Genomic DNA, 24,993 nt, shown 5'->3' on the forward strand with positions numbered 1-24,993 from the left:
ATATATTATTAATTTTCAAATTTTATAAATTAATAAATTAAAAAATTGGTATTATCAATAAATATTGAATGATTATATTTCTATGTAAAAAATTTATTTTCGATCATTAAAGAAAATATAATTCAAAGGATTAGTAAAAAAAATTAATATTATTTTTAAAGTTTTAATTACTTTTTTTCTGAAAATTTTTATTAAAAAAATAAAATCTTAAATTTTTTTTTCTCCAACAATAAAATCTTAACTTGTGTGTTGTATAAGCAACCAAAAGCCGCCAAAAGTCGTGCAAAACTGCCAGTGGCCATGAGGCAGTTAGAGATCGTGGTTGAAATATTAAAAAAATATTATTTGAAAAATATAATTGTAGATACTAAAAAATAATAATAAAAATTATTTATTATGTTAAAATTTTATTAAAAATCATTTTCAGTTTACTTTTAAATATTTTTAGTGAACATATTTCAAAATATTTTTTTAAATAATATTTTAAATAATTTATAATTTATATTTTCAACAATAATATTGAATGGTTGCATTGCTCCTATAGTCCGAGTACGTAAGGTTGAAAAAAAAATATAAGAAAAAAAAAAGAAATATAATAGAAATAATAAAATGATGAATTAAGCTTAGAAATAGCGATCGAAGCGTGATAATTCATAATGCTGAGTGTGTATATCTAGACAGAAAGAGAGAGAGAGAGGGGGTGGGACCCACGTGAACAGTTTAATTCGGCCGCCCTCTTTGTCGTCTCTCTCGTCTCCGTCTGCCTCCGTCGTTCCTTTCTCTTTGACTCTCTCCCCATTCCATCCCGTTCTCTCTCTCTTTCTCTCTCTCTCTCTCTCCCTCTGTACTTTTTGTTTCTCTCTCTAGATGATATATTTGTCATCGATTTTTTTTTTCTCTCGCTATCTATCTATCTCTCACACTCGCTGTTCCCTTATTTCAGAAACAAGTGTCGCTTCCTTGCTTGTTCAGAACTCTAAACGAGGAATCAATCAACAGGAAAGAAAGAAAAGAGATAAGAAGGGTACAAAAAGAGACACGGCCTACTTATATTATAGCTCCGCAGGGTCTCACGCCAGAGAAAACAGAGGAATAGGCAGATGGAAGTGTTTTCTGGGCTTTTCATCTTATTTCATATCACTCTTGTGAATCTAAATAAATGAATGTCAAGCTTTTTCTGAAGATCATTTTCTCTGCTGGGTTCTCGCTTAATTTACCTCTTAGTCCTTTTTAGCTCTTGCTGTACGGAGTCATTCTCATGGCTGGTAGTAATGAAGTTAACCTCAATGAATCCAAGGTATTCCCTCCTCTTCATTTCTCCATCATTCTCCCGCGGTTTCCTCTTGTTCTTTTGGCGCTTACAACAATTGTTTTTGCTTCATGGGTTCAACAAATTTCTATTAAGTCTTTCCCATTTCTTTAGTAATCGGTTTGGGCCTTGTGTTTTAGAATATCGGAAGGTCAGAAATTCGACTTTGATTATGAAAAAAGAATGGACTTCCTCGTTGGATATTTCAATTTCTTGCTGCTATGACTCTATGGTTCATGGGGTTGTTTGATGTTCACTGATCCCTTCCACCCCCCACCCAAAAAAAAAAAAACCGTGTTGGTTTATGGAGACATCTCATTCTTCAAATTTTGAAGGAAATTTGAATTTGTAGTTTAGGTCCAACCTTTTTATTTCATTTGTGGGATTTGATTTTGCATTTCGCATTCAACTATTTCTTGCAGTTCTGTGGGGTTTTAAGGGTTTATTTTACGTTTTCTGTTGCGGTTTTGGGTGCATAAGGAAAGTTCATACCCTGTCAGCTTTGCAAGATGTATATGATCAATCTTGCTCTCATCATAAAAGTCAACAGACTTTTTTCTGAACTTTTGAACTTTTATATTGACAGAACATCTAACTGCTAAATCATCTGTTCTTCTTGTAGAGGGTTGTTCCACTGAACACATGGGTCCTCATCTCTAATTTCAAGCTTGCATATAATCTCCTTCGCCGCCCCGACGGAACCTTTAACCGTGAATTGGCAGAGTTCCTTGATCGTAAAGTCAATGCCAACACCATTCCGGTTGATGGGATTTTCTCCTTTGATCACGTCGATCGAACCACAGGCCTCCTTAACCGGATTTACCAGCCTGCCCTTGTAAATAAGGCTCAAGGGGGCATTGTAGAGCTCGGAAAGCCTTTGAGCACCACTGAGATTGTCCCAGTTATAATCTTCTTCCATGGTGGAAGCTTCACTCACTCCTCAGCCAATAGTGCTATCTATGACACGTTTTGTCGCCGCCTTGTGAGCGTTTGCAAGGCTGTCGTGGTGTCTGTTGATTATCGGCGGTCACCTGAGTACCGTTACCCATGTGCATATGATGATGGTTGGGCAGCTCTTAAGTGGGTTAAATCAAGAACTTGGCTTCAAAGTGGAGAGGATTCCAAGGTCCATGTATACTTGGCTGGGGATAGTTCAGGTGGAAATATTGCTCACCATGTTGCAGTGAGGGCAGCAGAAGCAGAAATTGAAGTTTTGGGTAATATCATTCTTCACCCAATGTTTGGTGGGCAAGAGAGAACTGAATCAGAGAAGAGATTAGATGGTAAGTATTTTGTCACTATTCAAGACCGGGACTGGTATTGGAGAGCATATCTACCTGAAGGGGAAGATAGAGATCATCCAGCATGTAATATCTTTGGCCCTAGGGGGAAAAACCTCGCAGAACTCAAGTTCCCTAAAAGTTTAGTTGTTGTTGCTGGTTTGGATCTTGTTCAAGACTGGCAATTGGCTTATGTCGAAGGGTTAAAGAGAGCTGGCCATGAAGTGAAACTTCTTTATCTAAATCAAGCCACGATAGGGTTTTACTTTTTACCAAATAACGATCATTTCTATTGCCTCATGGAGGAGATTAGAAACTTCGTCAATCCTAACTGTTAATAGACTACTTAACCTTATCTACAGGCAGCCGATACATAACAGAAGCTTGACACTTCACTTGGGTTCTCTTTTTTTCTCCCCCTTTTTATTGATGGTGTGTAGTTATAAGAATGTGTAGTATTACTTGTTGCCATATCACCACTTGGTGGTGATATGAGTTCTGTATCTTTGGGGACTAGATGTTCTTGGTCTGGAGACTGGTGAGTACTGCTTATGTCTTCAGGGTGCATAAAAGTATTCTAGCTGAGAAGGCCAGTTTCTGCAGCTAATGAGGATCAGAACTTGATAATGGCATTCAGCTGAGCCACCAGATATAAATTAAGCTTAAACCGGTTCACTTCTGGCCATAAATAATGGGGAAGGAAGAAGCGTGGTTTTAGTAGTAAATTGGCAATTTACAAGCACTAATTTCAGACTGGAACATATCCGATCTTTGTCATGTCACTTGTATCTTATACTGGTGTTCTAGGATATATAAAAAGATTTTGCTTGCTTTTAATTCTCTTCTCTTAGCAGTTACTGTTCTTATCGGTGCTTACATGTCTAAAATGGGAATTGGCATGGAGGAATGTCTGGTGCATTGTTCAAGTCTCAAATATAAAGCAATTTTATATTCAGAAGCATCAGGTACATAACTAGCTTATTCAAGTCCAAATACATTTGCCGTCAGATTCAAGATGGGTCTTATATCATTTCGTTATAAATCTTGGTATTAATCAAAGCTGATCGATTAATAAACAAGATATAAGATGGTTTCTTCGCAAAGAAGAGTGTTTTCTTTCTATAGTGGCAAAGACTGGAGACTGGTGGGTGATTTGAAGCTGAAAGCGGTGTTGAAATGAAATATACTTTGATCCTATGGTGCCCATTCTCTTTGTTTCCCATTAAGGATTAAACCTCAGAATAGCTTCATAAAGCACTGCACCAAAGGAAATTTCTTCCTTAACCATCAACTTAGAAATGGACAAAAGAAATGACACTCGTGGGGGATGGTGCTGATCAATGATCATCGCAACACAAAAGCCAAAAAAAACCATCCATAAAGACAGCATCAAGAACATTTAGGGGCAAAATTAAATGATTGGACAAAGGGTCTAAATCATAGATATCACCAGGTTTCTACATCGAATTGATTAAATCTTGTCAGCTCCTGATTGCCCATTGTAGTTGGGTTTGTTAGGAGTTGGGGAAAAAAAAGGCACATACAGGAATTGGCTTTGTTTTGATGGGAGGAAACTCATCCTCAAGTGGTTGGAAATTTTGGAAGTATTATGAGGGACCACTTTGAAGGAAAACACCACCAAGGAGCTCAACCCAACCCTTCTCTTCTTCCCCTTGAATTCTTGAATATTTATTTTAGTCTTGAGATGTTGGGATTGGTTTTGAAGAGCTTAATGGCTTCTGAGTGGCAGAAACAGCCAAGCCTGGACAAGGACATGGAACCCTGTCTTTAATCGACTTTCTAGGCTCTTTGCTTAGAATACATGCTTAGTTTGCACCTGTCAATCCCACCAAAATATTCAACTTTCTTTGTTAAATTGTGCGTTTTTCATTATTTTCTCGTTCAGATTAACATGGTTTTCTTAAGTCTTATTATTTTGTCCCTTGTAAATTAGCTGTTTATGTTTTGAAATATTCTCTAACGCACACGACAAAGCAAAGTTCTCGTCATGAATTGGGCTTTTCTTTAATGCTTTGATTATGGACAAAATCCTTAATTTGTTTTTGGTCGGTACCTCATTTTTTGGCATTAAACTTAATACTAGTGGGTCCTTACTTGCTGTTTTCCAGTTCACACGCCCCTAATTTTTTGTATTCAAACCTAAACCAATCTTAGTTACTTCTTTTGGCTTCTCATAATTCTTTTTTAAAATTTTTAATCAAAGTGACTCCTTTTAGGGATTGTATGAGTCCTATATATGATCTTGAGACATTTAGATATACCTGTCCCACTCTCATTTTCTTGCTTTTTTTAATAATTTCTAAATTAAAGTTTATGGGTAAATAATTACTAATTTCTTTATATGAATTCTTATATCATTTTAAGATACAGTAGTAATAGAAAGTTGAAATTCATACGAGCATAAATTTAACAATCATTATATTAAATATTTATATTTAAATTTATATATTCATTTATATATAATTTAATTAATTTTATAAAAATTTTGATATAAATATTTAATTTAATAGTTATAAAATTAGTTCTTACATAAAACCAAATTTATATTAAATGCATTAAGTATTTCATAAAAAAATTATTATTTTTATCTGTTCTATTTAAATTTTATATGATGATTAAGAAAATTATTAAATAATTTATTTTTATAAAAATATATTAATAATTATTAAATTATTATTTATCTCATTTAATTATTTTTATATAAATATTTATTATATTTAATAAAAATAAAAAATAAAATCAGAATAAAAATAAACAAATAAAGTAATTTTTTGAATTAAAAAATTTATAATGCACGGAAAAAGATGGTTAGTAGTTTGATTATGATTTTTTGGATTAAGAATTGAAAGGGCAGAAAGTTACTTCCATCTATTATTAGTATGGCCCATTTATCATGGAAATTGAGAAAAATAGGATTTCATCTAATTCACCGATGAAAAGGATTGTTGGATTATTCCATAAGGAAATAAAAGAGAAAATGTTTTTGTTAATAACCCACAAAGGAAGGGAAAAGCTGGTGAAGTTTATCCAGTCACAACTTTCAGAAATTACAATATTTTAATTGAAATATTTATTCATACATATCTTGCAGTTAATAACACAACAAAAATAATGAATAATTCAACACCAAAATACCATATACAAGAGCAGCCAACGCCTTGGAACACGTGGAAAACAATGATAAGATGGATAGTGCATGATTTTCTTTTTTTAATTTTTTTTAAAGATAAAAATTTTTTATTAATATAATAAAAATACAGATGAAAAAAAAACTCAAAATAAAAATAAAAATAAAGAAGATCAACTTGCTCCATATCAATACTCATCAACATGAGATACAATTCTAAGGCACCCTTTACAAAGATTTGGGTCATACAAACATATTACTTTTTTTATAAACTTTTTGTATATACACGTATTATACATGAATTAGAATTGCATTAATTTATGAATAGATTAGATCAAAAATTTTCTAATATATAAATGAGGGACGTTATATAAACTCATTTTAATATTCATGATTGCTTGAAAATTATTTTATCCATCGAATAGGTTCAAGTAAAAATTTTAAAAATATTGATGGATATAGTTAGTTGAAAATCATTTTGTTTATTAAATAAGTTGAAACTGGGATCTTCATGAGGTGCAGAAATATTTTTTTTTTCAAACCACAAAAATCTTTTTTATTCAGAAAATTACTAAAAGCTCGAGAAAAAAAAAAAAAAAACCGGAATGTCACTGCTAGTCAAAGAAAGCCGGATAGTAGTAGGGTTGAGTATTCAACCCAAAATGAATTGAACCATCAAAATTGAATTCATCAAATTATCATATCTTATAAACTGAATAAAAAATACATTAAAAATCAAATCAAATCAAACCGTTCTAATTTGATTCAGCTCAAATTGATCAATTTTGTACTTTAAATTTTTTTTATTTAGATTTAATTTTATAGTTATTTGATTTGATTTTCTCTTTGATTTGAACCCAATAACCATTAATCAATAAAATTAAATAATTTATATATATATAATATATAAATTTTATATAAAAATAAAATAATTTTAAAATTAATAGAGCTATTTAGTTTAATTGATTTTTTTTCTCTAAAACTAAATTAAAATAATCAAAATTTTTAAAATTTAAAATTAAATCGAATTAAATTATCAAATCAAAATAATTAGATTTGATTTATTAAATTTAAATTGAATAGTGCCCACCCTAGATAACAAGAATTGAGCTACGAGAAGGGGAAGCCGGCAGAGAAAGGGCAAAGGGATGACCCAAGTATGTTTTAATTACTTAGGATAGTCTATCATTCAAACTAGTCTAATCCTCTGTCTATATGTATCTTTTAATGAATTGAAAATGATAGTTACATTAATATTTTATGTAACAAAAATATTTTAATATTTTATCCGTAAAATGAAAAGTGAACTTATCATTTAAGAATAATTATAAATAAAATAAAATATATTAAGTTTAATAAAATAATAGAAATTGAGTCAAATTCGATTAATATATTTGATCTCTCATATAATTTATAAATAAAAAAGTAAATTTTACATATTACATATTATTATAAATAAAGAAGAAGCATTGCATAGTGAAAAAGAAGGCATAATAATATAAGAAAATAACAATGCAATTACCCATTTAAGACAAATATAAGGTTCAGTCGAGCAATGGCAGGCGTCTGCTCAGCTGCTCCTGTTTATTGGCTGAGCTCAAGCACGTTCCCTACCATAAAACTTTTCTGACCTGACCCCATCAGCCCAATAGCTACCTCCATCTTCTTGTGAGGCACAAGGGGCTGAAAATTTCTCACGACTGTAGAAACAGAAAAAACCGACACTCCCACCTTTCTAATTTTCTTTCGTTTGTTGATGGGTCTCGGCCACCACCTCCTCTACCTTACAGCACGGAACCCATCCCTAAATCGGTGACTGGATAACCCAATTAATCTGCTATGCAGTCATCAACAATACAGTAACTTAGAAGTCATCAAGCTAAGTTCACCAGAAAGTCCTCAAACAATCTAGTGTTAGGGACTAGAGCACTTCACAATTCTCTACCATATATATTTATCGACTTCTGCCAAACATGAAAATATAAAATCCATGGAAGATGAGCATAATACAAAGCAAAAGAACCACTCGTTGCACAATCCCATTTAGAGGATGTACTAAGAGTAAGCCGAACACGAGTGCACAAAGATGTCCCCATAAATTAGAATCGAGACATCAATCATAAATTCATAATTCAAATGATCAGCTGGTAATGGACTGGTCAAACAAACATTAACTATTAAATCCTCATTTCCTAACATAGATTTTTTTTTTTCTTTTATTAGCATTTTTGCAGCGCACACTACTGCATTCCACAATCCAACATGCTCATTGATGAACATTTCCAGGAAAGTGATTTGAGCATATAGGCCCTCATAAGGCACTGATTTTCTCTCTCATTTTTTTCCCTGCTCAAGATCATTAAAGCAATACACTTCCAATTGAAAACTTCACCAAGACATGATCTACCTCAGGAAACTTAACACCTCCCTAGCCTGAAAGCACTCCAACATCACTAGAAAAAAATGTCACACGTTAACAAAAATTTGTTGTGTCTAAATTGGGATTGTAAGAATCAGGTCCCAGAATACCAGATAATAAATATTCTACAAAACAACTTCATCAATAAAGAAAACTAAACTTCTTGATTTATTCAGTTGTAACCTACAAAACTTAACTCAATGGATACATTCATTCCCACAAGCTACGATTTTGCTCACAGGCGATGATAAGCAAACAATAGTATCTCTTGCAAGGTTAACCCAAATGCGTATCTCCAAGAACCAAAGGCAAAAGTTCACCCTATTCTCAGCTTTTGTAATATGAACATAATTTAGCCCATCTGGACTGGATCCAGGAGGCTGGACAGAATTTAACACAAAAAAGTACATCACCCTGCACATCTTGCTGAATTTTATTTCAATTTCTGCAAGCATTCAGCATTCTCGCAGTTACTGTCCATCACCCAACGTACCAAGTTTTCTGCATAGCATAATACAATACTTAAATATCAAGCCAACCGACACAGACAGAGAGAGAGAGAGAGAAATAACTAACCTTTCTTATTTCAAATACAATTATGTAATAATTTTATGTAGTCTGAGGGGGAAAAAGGTAGAGATTTTAGGAATATCCTAGCTAGGAAAAGAAGTAAATATATATATTCTGGAGCATACCGAGAGAGAGAGTTAGGATGCTCAATACACATACATTTCATCCACCACATTACATTTTTCCTTGTCAGGAATAAGCGGATGTCCTTGAACATTATTTGTAACATTGGGGAATTAAGAATTACACAAACAAGATCATTGAGATTTAAGTGGTAAAAGCAATTTTTTAATAGGGATACATAAGATTCCAGCTTTCAATTTGAAAAACATGCTGATTCATCTGTACTTCTAACACATCATATAACAGCAAAAATGCATAAATTAGCTTTGGAATACCCAATGCAACATTTTCCTACCTTACCACAAAAAGACCCCCAGCCCCAGCCCCTTTCCCTAGTTAAATTGCCTCAGATGAATGCATCAGTGCCAAGAAACATAGATGTCAGCCAACAACATTTCTATACCAGGAACTGACGTTTATGTTTAGAATAAGGGCATCAGCCTCCTTACTTCAGTTTATGTACCAAGCCCTGTTTGAGAGCTTAAACTCCATTTAATAGGAAAACCAGAAAGGGTAAGAACTAAGAAGATGTGAAACAGTGGAGTATGATTTGCTATTTTGCTTTGGTACAGATAATGGAATGGGAAAAAGGCGTTCAAGAGGAAAGGTATAATCTGCCTTCCTGTGGATTTACCAAGAAAGAAAATCTTTCTGTATAAGAAAATCTTTCTGTATGCACTTTCTCCGCTAATTTTCGAGCAAATGGGAAAGTGAGCTCCTACATATGAGAGTATGAGTCAACTTATATGCCTGTTAATTCCCCTAATATTATATGCAAAGCCAGTTTGACCATCTGATATAATTTAGGGAAAAATATCAGTACCAGCTGAAACTTGTACTTGAAGGAGTGAATTTTATTATGCATCACCACCAGAAAATTTGGCAAACACATGCAGACCAAAAATATTCAATATAATATAGAAGGTAAGTAGTTTGAATAAAGTTAATATAAAACAAAATGGAGAAGAAGAAAGGAGTGAATACACATTAGAAAATATGTGAGTTCACTCGAAGAAGAAGGTGGAAAACCAAAGAGGTTTCAAGGTTACAAGGCTCAATAAAAAATCTTTATTTGCATGTAAAACAAAAAATGATTTATGGATGACAGCACCTCTTTTAGGATTAAAGAAACAGATTTTGATAACAAAGAAGAAAGAGAGTGAAGGATGAGGTATCCTTTTCTCAAGGAAATAAACAATATAAATAAAAAAAAATTATAAAAATAAAAAACCAAAATCAATGGGGATTAAAACACACTGTTAACCCTTGACACCAAAACTAGACATAATATGAAGGCAATGCAAATTTTGCAGTCATAATAGCATCGTTTAAGATTGAAAAATTTATTATGATCTCAATGAACTTTTCCCAGGAAAGGTGTGCCCTTTGATGAGATGCAGCACAGTTTTAACTATTGTATTTAAAGATTGCAAGTGGTAGCCTCAGGGATAGACATATTATCTATGCCTTAGGCAATCTCATCATATGAGCTTAAAGTTCAAAATGCAATAAATAGGTCTCCTTGCCTACCAACTGACCTTAGCTAATAGATAAAGTTCATAGCTGAGAAGATGCATGCATATGCTTGTGATATAAGAAACATAATGAACAAGACTATCAGAAAATTTCAAACTGCTAAGAGCATAGATACATACGAAATAGCAAGATAAAAAAAAATAATAAGGACCGGTATGAAACACAATGTGTACCTTGAATCACTGGATATTTCAATCCATATTAAGTTTTGATGAACAATTCACACAATCAGCTGAATGCCTTCTGCAATTTGTGATCCATGATATGCAACCATGTCAGTAGGGATGTTATGATGGAGATGCACCTCGAGGAATTCCATGTCCATGCTTGTACATCAAACCTATTATTTGCTCCACCTTGTACCTTTGACCACACATTAAATAGGCTTTATACAATATCACAAATGTCTTTTTTGTGCGGTCCAAGTTGAATTTCTCCATCTCATCAAGGACACTTTCCATCTCATCCAAGCGCTTTTGTGATGCATACATAACCATTTTACAATGATATAGAGAGCGGCAGATTTTCCATCCTGCATATTCAGAGTGTTTTACAAAGGCTGCAAGTCTGTCAACTGCATTGCATCTAAAATAGCTTGCAATAATGGTCCGCATCACTCTGGTGGTTGTTACAGTGGTCTTTTGCCGGAATGCCTCATTTATAGAGTTCTCCATTCCCTCTAACAGATCCTGCTGCGCATAAACCCTAATCAACAAGACATTCAACCAAGGTCTATATTCCTTTTCTGGAATAAGCCTCAATAGTGCTTCAATCTTTTTGATTCTATCAGTGCTTGAACTTTTACCATATGCACATATCATGGTCCTGATCAAAGGCCTTTCATGGACATTTACATGATCTTTTACCAATTCATAAGTGTCTTCCATCTTTCCCAAATTCCCAGAATGTGCATAGCCTCTAAGCATTAGCAAGTACGTGTTAAGATTAGGCTTAATAGGACCTTCCTTCATTATCTGAAAAATATTTTCCATTCTATCCCACATCCAAGCAGTGATGTAACCGGCAATTAAATTATTGTACGTGATCAAGTTTGGCAAGATATTTAAATGCTTCAACTCCTCAAATGTTGCCTCCATCTGATCAACCAGTAACAAGCGACCAAAGACTGATATAAGGATGTTATATGTTACAACTGAAGGACCAAAATTTACTTCCTTTTTCAATTCACGAAACAACGACAGACATTTATCAGCATGACCGTTGTACATGTAAGCACCCATCAGTGCATTATAGGTACAAGTTCTCTTAGCACGCTTGCTACTAGCCTCAGCAAACAGCTCAACTGCAAGATCAACATTCTTTGCCCTACCAGCAACTGAGATACCCTTGGCATACTCCTCTGGTGTCATAGGAGTGCTCCTCTCAGCTTGTTTTCTTCTCCAACTTAAAACCTATGACAAAAAAATTTTAATATGCACCTATACTTAAAAAAAAAAAAAAAAAAAAAGAGGAAACAAAATCCATCACTCAAATACGCATGGAGCTCATAGTTAATATATTCATGTTTCTAGCCCAAATCGTATGTAGTTTCAATCTATTGCTACAGTCCAAAAACTTTTCCCACAAAATAAGAATCCTGTGAACATCCTTACGTAGATCGGTTGAATCCATTCCATTGTGCTTTAAATGAACTAGGCTGCTTTGTAACAAGCCAGTATTTTTTTATGAGGAAACATACGTAATAGCCTAATGTGACAAATTTCAAACAAAATAGCTTACTGTTTATGAAGCATTCATGAGAAAGCTTCGAAAAAATATTGAGAAAGAAAATTCAGACAAGTGCAGATGCTCCCAACAACATATCAGCTTAAACATACACATTCAATGGGCTTGCCGATCAAGCAGCAAAATAAAGAACAACCCAGATAAATTCCATAAAAAAGAAGAAGAAGAAGAAAATCACCTCTAAGGCTAATTGACGCCAAGAAATCAACTGCTTCATGAGCTCTATAAAAGCGGACCCATCGAAATACCTCCTAATCAACGAGTCACCCTTCTCCTCTAAAACCCCAATAACCTTATCAAAATCCCCAACATGTTGAACCAATTCGTCCCGCAAAAGGGACACCTTTTTGCTCAAATCCTGGCTGGCTTTGGTTTCAACTTGAGAGAATTTGTCAGAAAAAAGCGGGATAATGTAAGGGAAAAAATTGGAGGGCAGCGAAGTATGAGTCTGCGCTCGGGCAAGTCTGTAAACTGGGGACTCGGTGAGGCCGTAAGTTAAAGGGGACAAATTTAGGGAGATAGTAGGGGATCTGTGGCGGCAAAGCAGCTCTGATTGGGCTGCATCCGAGATTTTGAACACTCGCTTCATCTCCTGGTAATTAACATAGTTCAAAATTACAATTTTCGAGGGTTTTAAGAGGGTTTATCCAAAGAATGGATGAGAAAGAGGAGAGGGGCTATGGCGACTGGCGAGGAGCGATCCAATGGGGGATTGATCGACGGTTGTGAGTGCAACTCTCTATATGTAATTGGAATATCATAACCCGGACCGGGGTTTAGTGAACCGGTCCTGAACAATAATCAACTCAGAGTCATGATTGAGATTAAATTTTTGCAATATGTGGGCTGGACCAGCATACTGCTTTCTTTTCTCTATTCCAAGCCCATCTTATTACTTTTTTTTTTTTTTAAAGAAATGAATATGATTACTTTTTTTTTTTACCACTGTCTATTAAAATTTTATTTATTTATTTATTTACATATGACCAATGGCTTAGTTATGCATTTAGATTCCACTCACATTCTATTGATTATCTTTTTGTTGTTATTGTTTTTTTTTTTTTTTTTTTTTTCTTGCTAACAAGCGGCTGGAATGGTTGCCTTCCTCTTTTGCTCTAGGGTCTCTACTGTAGGCCATGGGACTTTCTTTTCTGAGCTATTTTGCCTGGATTCTCATGAGCCCATTTGTTTACCTAGCGTGCGTAGGCCTGTAATACATTTTAATCTACTGAATGTTTATTTTTGAAAAAGAATAATCCATATATTATATAAATTGTGTAAAGAGGAATATTAGTTTTGATTAAATTTTTTTTTATTATTTATAGTATTTATAATTATATTTTTTAATATTTAATTTAATTTTAAAGATTATATAAATTTAAAATTTTTAGGACTTACAATTTAAGTGTCTATATAATTTTAGAGTTTATATAAAGTTAAAATTTTTAGTCTTACTTATATTTAAAGTCTACTTAATTAATTTTTTTATTATAATATACTTTTAAATAAAATTTTATAAAAATATTTTAAAATATTTTCATGATATATATTATTTACAAAAATATAAATATATTTTAGTTATATAAATAATTTTTTTAATGAATCCTAATAATTTTTTATCTCTATCTTATAATTATTTATATAAATTATTTTAATACAACTGTATTTGAATTTATGTAGAATAACAAGAAAAGAAATTAATTTTTATTAGTCAAATATATAAATTCTTTTATCAATATTTTAAAAATTTTCATTTAATTTAATTTCTCATAAGTTTATTAAAAAAATTTATGCAAAATAATTTAATATTATTTTAATTATAGATATATTTCTAAAATATTTAATTATTACATTAATATATAAATTAATTCTAATTAAAATTAAATTTATAAACCTTATATAAACTGTAACACCCTAGGCAAATCCCACATCGACAAAACACGGGAGAGATGCTGGGTTCATAAGTTGACAGTTCGTAACCCCTATTGACACGTTTTAAAACCGTGAAGGTTTCGGCTCAGAGCGGACAAATCACTAGTGGGCCGGGCCATTACATTTGTTGTATCAGAGCCGCTCCGCGTGCAATCTTGAACGATGGTGAGGACACTGAATCCCATAAGGGGGTGGATTGTAACACCCTAGGTAAATCCCACATCGACTTAACTAGTATAGAATATATTTTAAAATTATATGAATCTAAAAGTTTTATATAATATATAATTACATATAAAGTATAAAAAAATAAATTATATATATGGGAAAAAATATTTTAATAGATAAACATATATTATTTAAAAAATTAATAATTAACAGAATATTTTAAGTATGAATTTAATTATAAAATTAATAAAATGATTGTAATTTATAATATTGATTTTTTATTTTAAAATGTTATATCTTTAAAAGTTTAAAAAAATTTAATATCTATATATATAAAAAATAATATTTTTTTAATTTTTTAATAATATAATATTTTCTTAACCTGATAAATAGTGAATATATATAAAAAAATAAAAATCATATTTTGAATATATAAATTTTATTTCAATTTAATAAATTTATATTTAAATATAAACATAAGTTGATAATTTAATTAAAATAAGTCACAATTAACATATAAAGATAAACATTACATCATTTAATAGAATTTTTATTTATTTAGATTCAATAATTTTTTTTATTAAAATTTGATGTTTACTCAAAAAAAATAATTATAAAAAAATAAATTTAAAAATACATAATAAATTAATTTGACAAAATATTTTACTATAAATCAAATAATTATTTATACATTTTTTACTATAATCATTTCAATTAAAAATAAAAATATATTAACATCGGTGTTTTTTATTACATTAACATTGATTTTTTTTTATTTTTTTACACAAAAATAGTATTTTAGTTATTAATTTATTATTTATAAATAATTTATTAATATTAATATATTTTTAATTTTATTTTTAAAATTTTTCTCCATATCATAAAAAAATATAAAATTACGTAAAATATTATACATCAAATAAAAATTAATAAATTGGTATTTATTAATATGGATATACACAATTAATTTTATCAAATAAAATTTAAAAATTAAATTAAAAATAATTATAAATAAATAAAATCAACATTATATAAAATTACATTAAATTAATTTTATTTTATTATTATGTGTATAAACTCTTAAATAATATTGAAAAATTTTAAAATTTTCACGTGTATTATATATATATTTTATAAAAATTATAAAATAATAAAAACTAATTAATCTTAATAAATTTAACACATATGAACTTATAATTATAAAATTATATTATAATAATAAAATTTTCATTTATAATTTTTTATTTTTATTGATATATTTTTATTTTCATTAACTTAATCTAAAAATGATAAGTGCATACACAATATAAATATTATGAAAAATAAAGTATTATATAATAATAATAATAATAATAATAATAATAATAATAATAATATTATTATTATTATTATTAATAAATATATTATAATAATATTATATCATATAAAAATATAATAAAAAATAATATATAAAAATATTAAACTATAAGTATAGAAAATATATAACGCACTTTTAAAAAAAGTTAATATTAAATTGAATATATTGATTTGATTGATTAATTGAGATTTAAAATAAAAATTTTATAATTTCTTGACGTATTGTAACTATTTTATTAATATATAATTTTTTAATATATATATATTCTTAAATTGGTTAAAAAAATAAATTAACTTTTTAATTTTTGATACTAAAATATTAAAATAAAAAATTATTATTTAAATATGATTCATTATATATTTAAAATATAAATATGTAAGATACATATATTTAATTAGTAAATTTTATTTATATTTTATCTTTAATTAATGATAATTCAAATTTAAATAAAAAAATTCAATAAACTAATAATAATTTGATTTTTCACGTTAAAATATTGAAAGGAAAATTTTTTATTTAAATTTAATTTGTTATAAATTTAAAGTATAAACTTAATATATATATATATATATATATATATAAAATTTTAAATTGATAATAAAGCAGAACAAAATAGAGTAATTCTGATGAAATAATCGTCAATAGAACACTTGTTGGTCAAAGGAAGTAAGTATGTCAGAAGTCATTGGAGCCCCAAAGCGATGTATCGGAGAGACGAACCACTAGATCGGGACTCACAAAAGATAGTATCAATTTTATGTTGGATTCGAGATCAACGCCACATAAAAGAAAACCACGTCATCAATTTTACGATTCCACTCAACTAAACATTTATTGGGGTCGACAATTTCTACAGAAGATAAAAATTTATCGTCCACCGCGCGCTCGCTTCCATTCCATCTGGAAAACTATATATAATTGCAGACAGTCTTAAGCAGCAACTAAAAGCCAAGTAGGTAGTGGCGAGTGCGTGACTCTGTGTTATATGCGGAAAAGATCGTTATCCACTTTCTTCATTTTCTCATATCTAATTTCTTCGATTTCTAGTTCATCTTTTCCGTCTTAACTTCGATACCTTGTTTCGCTACAAGTAATTCGATCATTTTCCGTTAGAATAAGTGTTTGAAGTTATTAGGTTTTGATGCTCTTGAATTTCAGTTGTTCATTTATACTGGAAGTTAAAAGACTACTTGATTCTAAACTTGAATCCCATAGTAACAGACGAGGAGAGCTCGCACTTGTGCACATATTCTTATGCCAAATGATTATATTTAGCAGTTAAGTGGATGGATTCTGATAAAAATGCTTGAACTAATTCATTTTCTCCCTTGTTTGCTTCATTTCATACTGAAAAGTGAGGGAATATGACTGTGCAGCTTAAATTACGAGAAAATAGTGCAAACGAAGAAAATTACAGGAAATGGGTGAAATAAGCTGATGTGAAAAGGTTGAAAGAGGGTGTTCTCAGGACGCTGCTCAAACCGGCATCTTGCGTGCAGGACGCCAGTTTAATTAGCGTCCCAACTGAGACGCTAATGTAGCATCCTGCATCGACCAGTTTAATCCTCCCGAGCACCCATCTAGACGTAAAAGAGAACCTATGCAAATACGTAAGGAGCGAATTTCCAGGTTAACACCAGGAGCGAATCTCTTGCATATGCTCTTGTGACGTTTGGAAGTGCAAATGCAGGGACTGTTTCATTGTCTAGTACTGTGTTTGCAAGTGGGATTAGTGCAGAAATTCTTGCTAAGGCCTTCAAAACTGATTTGGAGAACATATCCAAGCTAATTGCTGCTGATAACATCACAAAAGCAGCATAAAGCTGTTGGCTCTGATAATTGGAAAAAAAAATAATAATGATGATGAGCATGATCAAGTCAAAAACAACATTCTGATGTCAAATAAAATAGATAATAACTTGTGTTATGTTGTTTCTTATCCGTTTAGAAATAATTATTTCATGTTTAATGCAGTATTTCTTGTTGAGAATATGAGTGTTGCCAACTCTTATTTTTATAGATCTTGATAAAAAAAGGTTGAATAATATTTACTTTACACAGATTAATTAATTTATATTAAAAAAAAAAGGTATACCAGCTAAACCATTTGCAAGATGATAATGCTGAAATCCAATTGTGATAATTAATTTGAATTCAAACGAGCGCAAGTTGTACTTAAAAAAAAAAAAAAAAAGAAAACCATTGCCAATGACTCGAATATTTCTCAACCATAATCTTCTTCTAACAGAGCAACATTGAATTCCTAGATGCTCGATTATGAATGAACGGAGGCATTTAGTAATGGAAGCTTCTATTCCACACTTTCAGCGATGTAGTTTCAAATACAAATGTGAAGCACATATATGTGCGAGAATACAAGTACGCCATCCATAATAGCTTGGACGCTTCTTTAATTAGCGTTTCCAGGTCTGCATGCATTTTGAATGGCGTCTCGATGGTCGATGCATCCCGTTCTATGACTTGACGGCTTGCAGAAAATCTCTGCAAAACACACCCTGCACGCTATTATAGCGTCCTGACACTGGACTCTAATATGAGTGGCGTCCCGGTGTTCTAACATGGAAAATTCACACCCTTTTGATAATTTAACTATTTCGAACCATTTTCTCGGATTTTTCATCCCGTAATATGCTGGTACGGTAAAAAACCCGAAAAGTGAAATCTTGTTGAAGATGAATGATATTAGATAGTTATTCGCCTGTTTTATTGGATTTTAACAGCTCATTTAGCTCAACTACGATTTTCATGTCTTTAACTAGTAAAAATTGGGCTATTGAATTGTCCAGATTGAGTCACCACTTCTTTCAATTCATGATTTTATTTGTTTGTTTTTTAAAAAATAATTAACCTGTCATTGAACTTTGGACTAAAGAATTCTCAATTTTTATTCTTGCAGGAAACCAAATTAGTGCGATATGAAGACGTGGCAGTATTGTGAATGCTTCTGCAGTGCAAAATATTGTGGTTGGTTTTGAATTAAAATGTATTTGATTCCTAGCTGCGCTTTTATAGATGAAATGGGTTAGCCATGAGTAGACTTGAGATTGATTCTGAGCATTGTGATGGAGTAGGACCGGAAACAGAAATGAAATCGGTAATGGCCAGAGATCCAACAAATCATTGAATAGTTTAGATCATGAAATTTCCCTTGTCATGAAGTTAAAATCAAAGCCCCATGAATGCCTGGTCCAAGTGACTCCTGGGAAGCGGGAGTTGCCTGTTTCCACGGTTAAGATGTTGGCAGGTCTGGAAAAGTAATTATTCGGGAAGGGGGAGGTTCTCTGCAGCCGATCGTTGTCGTATGCTTGGCAGATATTTACCAGTCAATGGTCCTTGGCATATTGACCAGATTTCTAGTCGGGCCTATGTCTCACAATTCTCAGCTGATGGTTCTCGCATAATTAGGATTGTCATATTTAGTTGGGAAATCCATGATTCTGATTTCAAGACCCTAACTTTTTTCCTTCTTAAATGTCGTATTTTCATGCAATAGAAAAACTATGAGAACAAGAATTTTTTATGTCATGAAACTAATTAATTGATTACATTATTTTAACCTGTCAAAATATCTCTTCTAAATTTTGGTTGTGCTCCTGTTAACGGTAGATACTTGATATATTGTCCGCCCCAAGTGGTGTGCAGAAGCACTGTTGATTTCTTCATGCCTTGAAGTACAAGTCATAATCAAATGACATTTGAAGCCTCACTATTTTGATTCATAATCCAAGAATTTGTTATTTCTCTTTGATCTTATTTTTTTATTTATTCAAAGTTTTTTTTTTCTAATATGTAAAATTGTTTCACATTTGGAGCCTATATGTTTTGCAGGAGATTCTTGATGGATTGGACTTATCTGCTGCTGATGATGGGGCCCATTCTTTTGGGATATTCTCTGTGAAATTTTCTACTGATGGACGTGAACTTGTTGCAGGAAGTAGTGATGATTCAATATATGTCTATGGCCTTGAGAGAAATAAGCTCTCACTTCGAATTTTGGCGCATGCAGTATGCTCACAATCATGATAAGCACCTTCTGAATATCATCCCCTGTTTGATTATTTACTACTTTGACACTGCCAACATACATTAATTCCTGCAACTTTTGTACATTTTCTTGACTCTTTCTGTAAACAAACAGAGAATACTATATGTGTAGTAGTTAACTTAGCAGATATACAATCAGCCCTTGGTATCCCAACGGGTAAAGGAGTGGGTGTATCAGGATAGTAACCTTACTTTACCCTTATCAAGATGACAAAATAATTGAAAAGCAAAGAACCAGTAAGATATGATATCCTGTGTACTATTTCAAGTTTTCACAAAGTTAAAGTTTTCCTGGTCAAATTTGAGCTTCCTTTCTTCTCATCATGTTGCCCTCTCTGCTTCTCTGACGAAGTTTCCATGGAGCCCCACTTTTCAAGTTGGAATGTGGACTTGCAGAGGTTCTAAAGTTTACTTGGTTCTAGATGCTGCAGTCTGATGTTAACATTGTATGTTTGCTGATGCAAGTGGCCATCTTATCTATTCTGGAAGTGATGATAATCTCTGTAAGGTAGGTTTATTTTATTGTGCTCAAATTTAAAAGAAAGTTATCTTCTTTGCAGATGAATTCATGCATGCAAGTTCTCATTTTGATGTAATTTACAGTTTCTATGACTCAACTTTCTTTAAATCCTAGTTCCTCAAATTTTTTGATCACTCAGTCATTTGGATTAGGCTTGGCTGAATTGAAATTTTTATTTGTTAGGCTTGCATGACATAGTAATTCTCATTAGTCTGTTAATATGCTATGACTGTATTAGAAAACTATTCAATTAATTATTATGTCTGAAATTCTATCAAAAAAAATTGTAGTTCTTTAATACAGCAATTAAACAATATATATATTGTTTATATATATATATATATATATATATATATATATATATATAATTTTGATCTTGCATATTCTTCTTTCCGTTCTTTTAATAAATTTTTATTTGTTCTTTTTTGAATAAAATTTTCAATAAAATAAAGTAATATAATTAAAAATTTATTCATTGGCACCTAACTAATTAATGCCTCCAACGCAAAAGTGACCATAATTCAAACCAATGCTTTTCCATTCTTTCATGTTTCCTTGAAACGAAAAATAAAACAAAAAGAATATAATTATGAAACATTCAATAAGAAAGATCTTCTAAAATCAGTTCATTAGCATTTGGCCACTGTTTTAGAAACGTAAAGCTTATCATAGAATCTCTCAACTTCACCTCCGCCTGTAATATTTGAAGATTAAAGGGAGAAAGAAAGGGAGGGGGGGTGGTGGTGTGGAAGTGAGCAATTTGCCTGTTTGTTCTTTAAGAAAGAAAAGAAATCAAATAATTCCCGAAATAAGGCTGAAGCAATGTATCAATGATAGTGTATGATTGAAGAAGTAGTGTACGACTCTCAAGTATCATGAGAGGGTCCCTGATTATACAGAAAAAGAAAAGTTACTTAAAGGGAGTAATGGGCGGGAGTTGAAGTTGTATGTACAGCAGATGAACCATTACTAGGAGCTTGCAGGCCCATAACATTATGAGATATCAAAAAATAATTGCTTAATCGATGAATGGCTTTACTTAGGAAATAACCTTTAAAGATAGTAATAAATTTGAGGGCCCCTACTTAATGCCTCAGACTATATGACTGAAAGACAGACATGGCCATCTTGTTAATGGGGAAGGTGGAATCAGAATATAATTAATGCCCTTGATTTATGCACTTTAATTAATTGGGTTGGTATATTTACCTTTTAATTCCCATGATATTAAGATACTGACATAGTAAATTTCGTGTTTATTAAGTGGTGTTTGTTTGATGAGCAGTTGAAAGTTTAAATATTAATTTTTAATTTATTAATTTCAGTTAGGATTGGTTTATATAAATATATTTTACGTAAACCTAGAAGCTGACTTCATTTTGGTTTTGAGTAAAATATAAATATTTCCTTCAATCGTCATACTTAGCTGGTTTTCTTATGAACCTTCTAAGAACTGAAAGGAGACATACAAAGAAACAAAAGCACATGAGTCGGTTGAAATTTAATAGTATCAAAATTAAGGGTTTGACCCATAATGTGAAAAGAGTCTACGGTGGGAAGTGGGTATCTCAAAGCTTTGGACAGATTACCAAATGGGAACTCCCCAACTAAACCCAGACAACAAGTCAGTTAAAAAAGGAGGAGTTGCAGTCTTTGCTCTGTAGATTAATCCTTGGGGTAAGGGATGGATTTTGGTCCGCTCCGTGTGCCCCAAAACTTTATTGAATCATGTTGGCCAACCCACCTATTCCTCATTTTTTTTTTTTTTTTTAACATAGCCATACCACCTTCTTCAATTACCTACACAAGTGGACAATAGGAATACGATTTAAGGCGTATTTAGTGTTATTGTTAAAATTATTGTTAAAAAAAATTATTTTTTAAATATATTAATTAAAAAATATTTAAAAATAATTAATAATTAAATTTAATAAATTTTAATTATAAAAATATTAAAATTATTTTTTAAAATTATTTTTTTTAATGATATCTAAAATAACATTTTTATTTAAAAAAATAATTTTAATTTTTAAAACTCAACACCAAATACACCATTAGAAGCATGACTCATCATCCTTTAGTTTTATACATAGAACTAATAGTAACATAAACAACTTTTTTTTTACTAAAAAAATCCTATATATATATATATATATATATATATATATATATATATATATATATTACTTGCTAGTGACATTGAAATCTCAAACAAATCCCATAAATAACTACAATTTCTCATCAAATTTTATCTACTAATCTTCCTTATTCAATCATTAAGATTGCATTAAAAAATATTAAATCAACCCCCTGCCCCAAAAAATATTAAACCATTTGTATCAGTTTTGCCCTCTATTATATCTGATGAATTCCAACTTTACCCTCTCCACTCGTTGCACTGTGCTGCTGGTCTAGTCTTCTGCTTTCCAGCTTTCAAAGGGCATGGCGTCTGTACGGGCGAGACCATACAATTATACTGCAAACACAACGAGCTGCTTGATGGAATCTGAGCCGCTGGATTAATATCAATCCCTGTTAGATAATTGTGCTGCAAGTACAATATCTGTATACTCGCGGCCAACAAACGGTCCACGAAACTTCCAGGTACTTGACCCGTAAACCGATTATTGTTCAGGTACAAATTCTGTACGGTAGAGAACATGGGTGAGATTTCACCCCATAATCTGTTGTAGCTAAGATCAACAGTCTCTATTGTAACCTGATTGGGCGGTTGAAGCGGACCGGTGAATAGATTTCTCTGCAATTGAAGGTTGGTTATTGGAAACGTGAAGATCCGGCCCGGAATGCCACCACTGAACTGGTTCATGCTTAGGTCCAAGTAGTTTAGCTGGTCTAGCCGGTTCAGTATCCGGTCCACGGGTCCGCTGAGCCGATTCCATGAAAGGGAAAGATAATGAAGCGACGGAGGGAGAGAAGATGGTCCGAGCGAACCAGTGAGATCGTTATGTTTCAAATCGAGCCGAGTCAGTGACTGCGAGAGAAATGGAGGGACCCATCCAGAGAGGCGGTTATGGCACAGAATGACATTTGCCAGTTCCGGTATGGTACCGATTGAGTTAGGAATCTCTCCGGTGAGCTGATTGTAGCTGAGATCAAGGGTTCTGAGATTGCGCAGCATGCCTAGAGTTGCCGGAATCCCACTAGAGAGGAAGTTTCTGCTGACGGCGAGAAAGCGGAGGTCCTTCAATTGGGAGAGGGATTGTGGCAGTGAACCAATGATCCGGCCTGGTACAACAGAGAACTCAGTCAAAGCAGAGAGCTTACCAATAGCAGGGTCGAGTCGACCGATGAGACCTGGAGAACCAGCTCTTGGATCACCGAGATTAAGAGCGATCACCTTGTCAACATCACAGTAAACACCAGCAAAGTTACAAGGATCGGAAGTAAAGTCCCAGGAAGCGAAGAAGTTGGAGCCCGGCATATCATCTAGCGCCTTTCTAATGGATTGCAAAGCCAAGAAATCAATAGGGTCCAAAATTGCAAGCACAAAGAATTTACATTGAAGAAGAAAGAAAGCCAGGAAAATGCAAGAAACTAGAACTCTAAGCTTGTGGTCTGCCATTTGCATATATTAAGAAGTTGAGTGAAGGAAAGGCTTATATAGAGAAGTAAAGAGTGAGGCTTAGAGAAGAGACGAGTGCTTTTCCGTGAGAGAAGTGAACCGATTTCTCGTGGGAAATGGCGTGAAAGCTTAAATAGGGAAACTATCAGCATCAAAAGATTGTAGAAAGAAACAGTGGCTTTGAAGAGAAGCAACAAGAGTAGGCAGTGGAGTCTTATTCTTGAATCTTCCTCTCTCAGAGATTACTTTTTCATTATTTTGGCTTCTGAGAGAAGACGAAACCACATTCCCTTTCTCTCCGCCGCGCGTGTCCTTGTGCTGCGTCTACATACTACAATGTGTATTTTATTTTTGTTAATTGTTTGTTTATTGGAGTTTTGGTTCGGAGGGAAACGGTTGTCTGAGCCTACGTGGAGAGGATGTCAGGAGGGAGGCGTCAAGTGACAGCGAGGTTCATGCCTATAAAGGAAGGAAGCAACTAGGGAATACTACCAACAGTGCACCATTACAGTGAAAGCGGTTTTAATGATAGAGTGAACAAAGATTGCATGCTATAAATATCACGGGCAGGGAGGTGTTGACACGTAAAGTTAAAAAATGCCTTAAATCCAACCACACAGCCGCAGAGGCAGCCAGCATGGCTTTCGTGCGACTGACGGCTGCCAGCTGGCAGTTGTCCATCTAAATTACTTGTCTTTTCTAAAAAAATTTTACTTAAATATATTTAATTAATTAAAAATATATATATATATTTATAGTAAAATATATTATTATTATTATTATTATTATTATTTTATAGTAAATTTAACAATTTAACTGTATTAATTATATTTTTTTTTATCCACGTGAAAATAAAAGTAAACTTATCTGTAACGAAAAGAGTACCATGTGTAAATGAAGCAGTAAATATAATTTGGAAAATGCTAGGTGAATGTGATTGAAAAACAGGTTCCAGAAAAGCACCCTTTAAATTTAGCAGCTTAAACCAGTAGCATTATTTAGTGGGTTTGGGTCCACAACGTTAAATTTGCATGTGTGGTTGATAGCAGCAACAAACCCAACAACCCAAGTACCCGCTCATCATATGCGTGTGTGGGCATTCCGCATTATTCCTCCCCATTTTGGGGGAAAACAAAGCATGCAACAGCACCCTTTGCTTCCATAACCAGCAAGTATATATTTATGTCATCATCATCCACCTTATTATAACAGTACTATTCCTCGCTATTCAACAAAT

At 32.2% G+C, this 24,993-nt stretch overlaps 3 protein-coding genes across 3 annotated transcripts; 1 reads left to right on the forward strand and 2 right to left on the reverse strand.

Annotated features, from left to right (window-relative positions):
• Positions 1 to 664: 664 nt before the first annotated feature.
• Positions 665 to 3,426, forward strand: LOC110658783 (gibberellin receptor GID1B). The gene is made up of 2 exons (XM_021816527.2): positions 665 to 1,297; positions 1,932 to 3,426. The coding sequence occupies exons 1-2, from the start codon at positions 1,259 to 1,261 to the stop codon at positions 2,925 to 2,927; spliced, it is 1,035 nt and encodes a 344-aa protein (XP_021672219.1). The 5' UTR covers positions 665 to 1,258; the 3' UTR covers positions 2,928 to 3,426.
• A 4,765-nt stretch (positions 3,427 to 8,191) lies between these two features.
• Positions 8,192 to 12,858, reverse strand: LOC110658780 (pentatricopeptide repeat-containing protein At2g30780). Its single transcript, XM_021816524.2, has 3 exons — positions 12,310 to 12,858; positions 10,559 to 11,797; positions 8,192 to 8,657 (listed from the first exon to the last, which is right to left on the reverse strand). The coding sequence occupies exons 1-2, from the start codon at positions 12,718 to 12,720 to the stop codon at positions 10,673 to 10,675; spliced, it is 1,536 nt and encodes a 511-aa protein (XP_021672216.2). The 5' UTR covers positions 12,721 to 12,858; the 3' UTR covers positions 8,192 to 8,657; positions 10,559 to 10,672.
• Positions 12,859 to 22,372: 9,514 nt separating this feature from the next.
• On the reverse strand, positions 22,373 to 24,225 carry LOC110658781 (LRR receptor-like serine/threonine-protein kinase ER1). Its single transcript, XM_021816525.2, has one exon. The coding sequence runs from the start codon at positions 23,760 to 23,762 to the stop codon at positions 22,551 to 22,553; it is 1,212 nt and encodes a 403-aa protein (XP_021672217.2). The 5' UTR covers positions 23,763 to 24,225; the 3' UTR covers positions 22,373 to 22,550.
• Positions 24,226 to 24,993: the final 768 nt, after the last annotated feature.

This window comes from Hevea brasiliensis, chromosome 9 (genome assembly GCF_030052815.1).
Source record: "Hevea brasiliensis isolate MT/VB/25A 57/8 chromosome 9, ASM3005281v1, whole genome shotgun sequence".
In the NCBI taxonomy this organism is placed as follows: domain Eukaryota; kingdom Viridiplantae; phylum Streptophyta; class Magnoliopsida; order Malpighiales; family Euphorbiaceae; genus Hevea; species Hevea brasiliensis.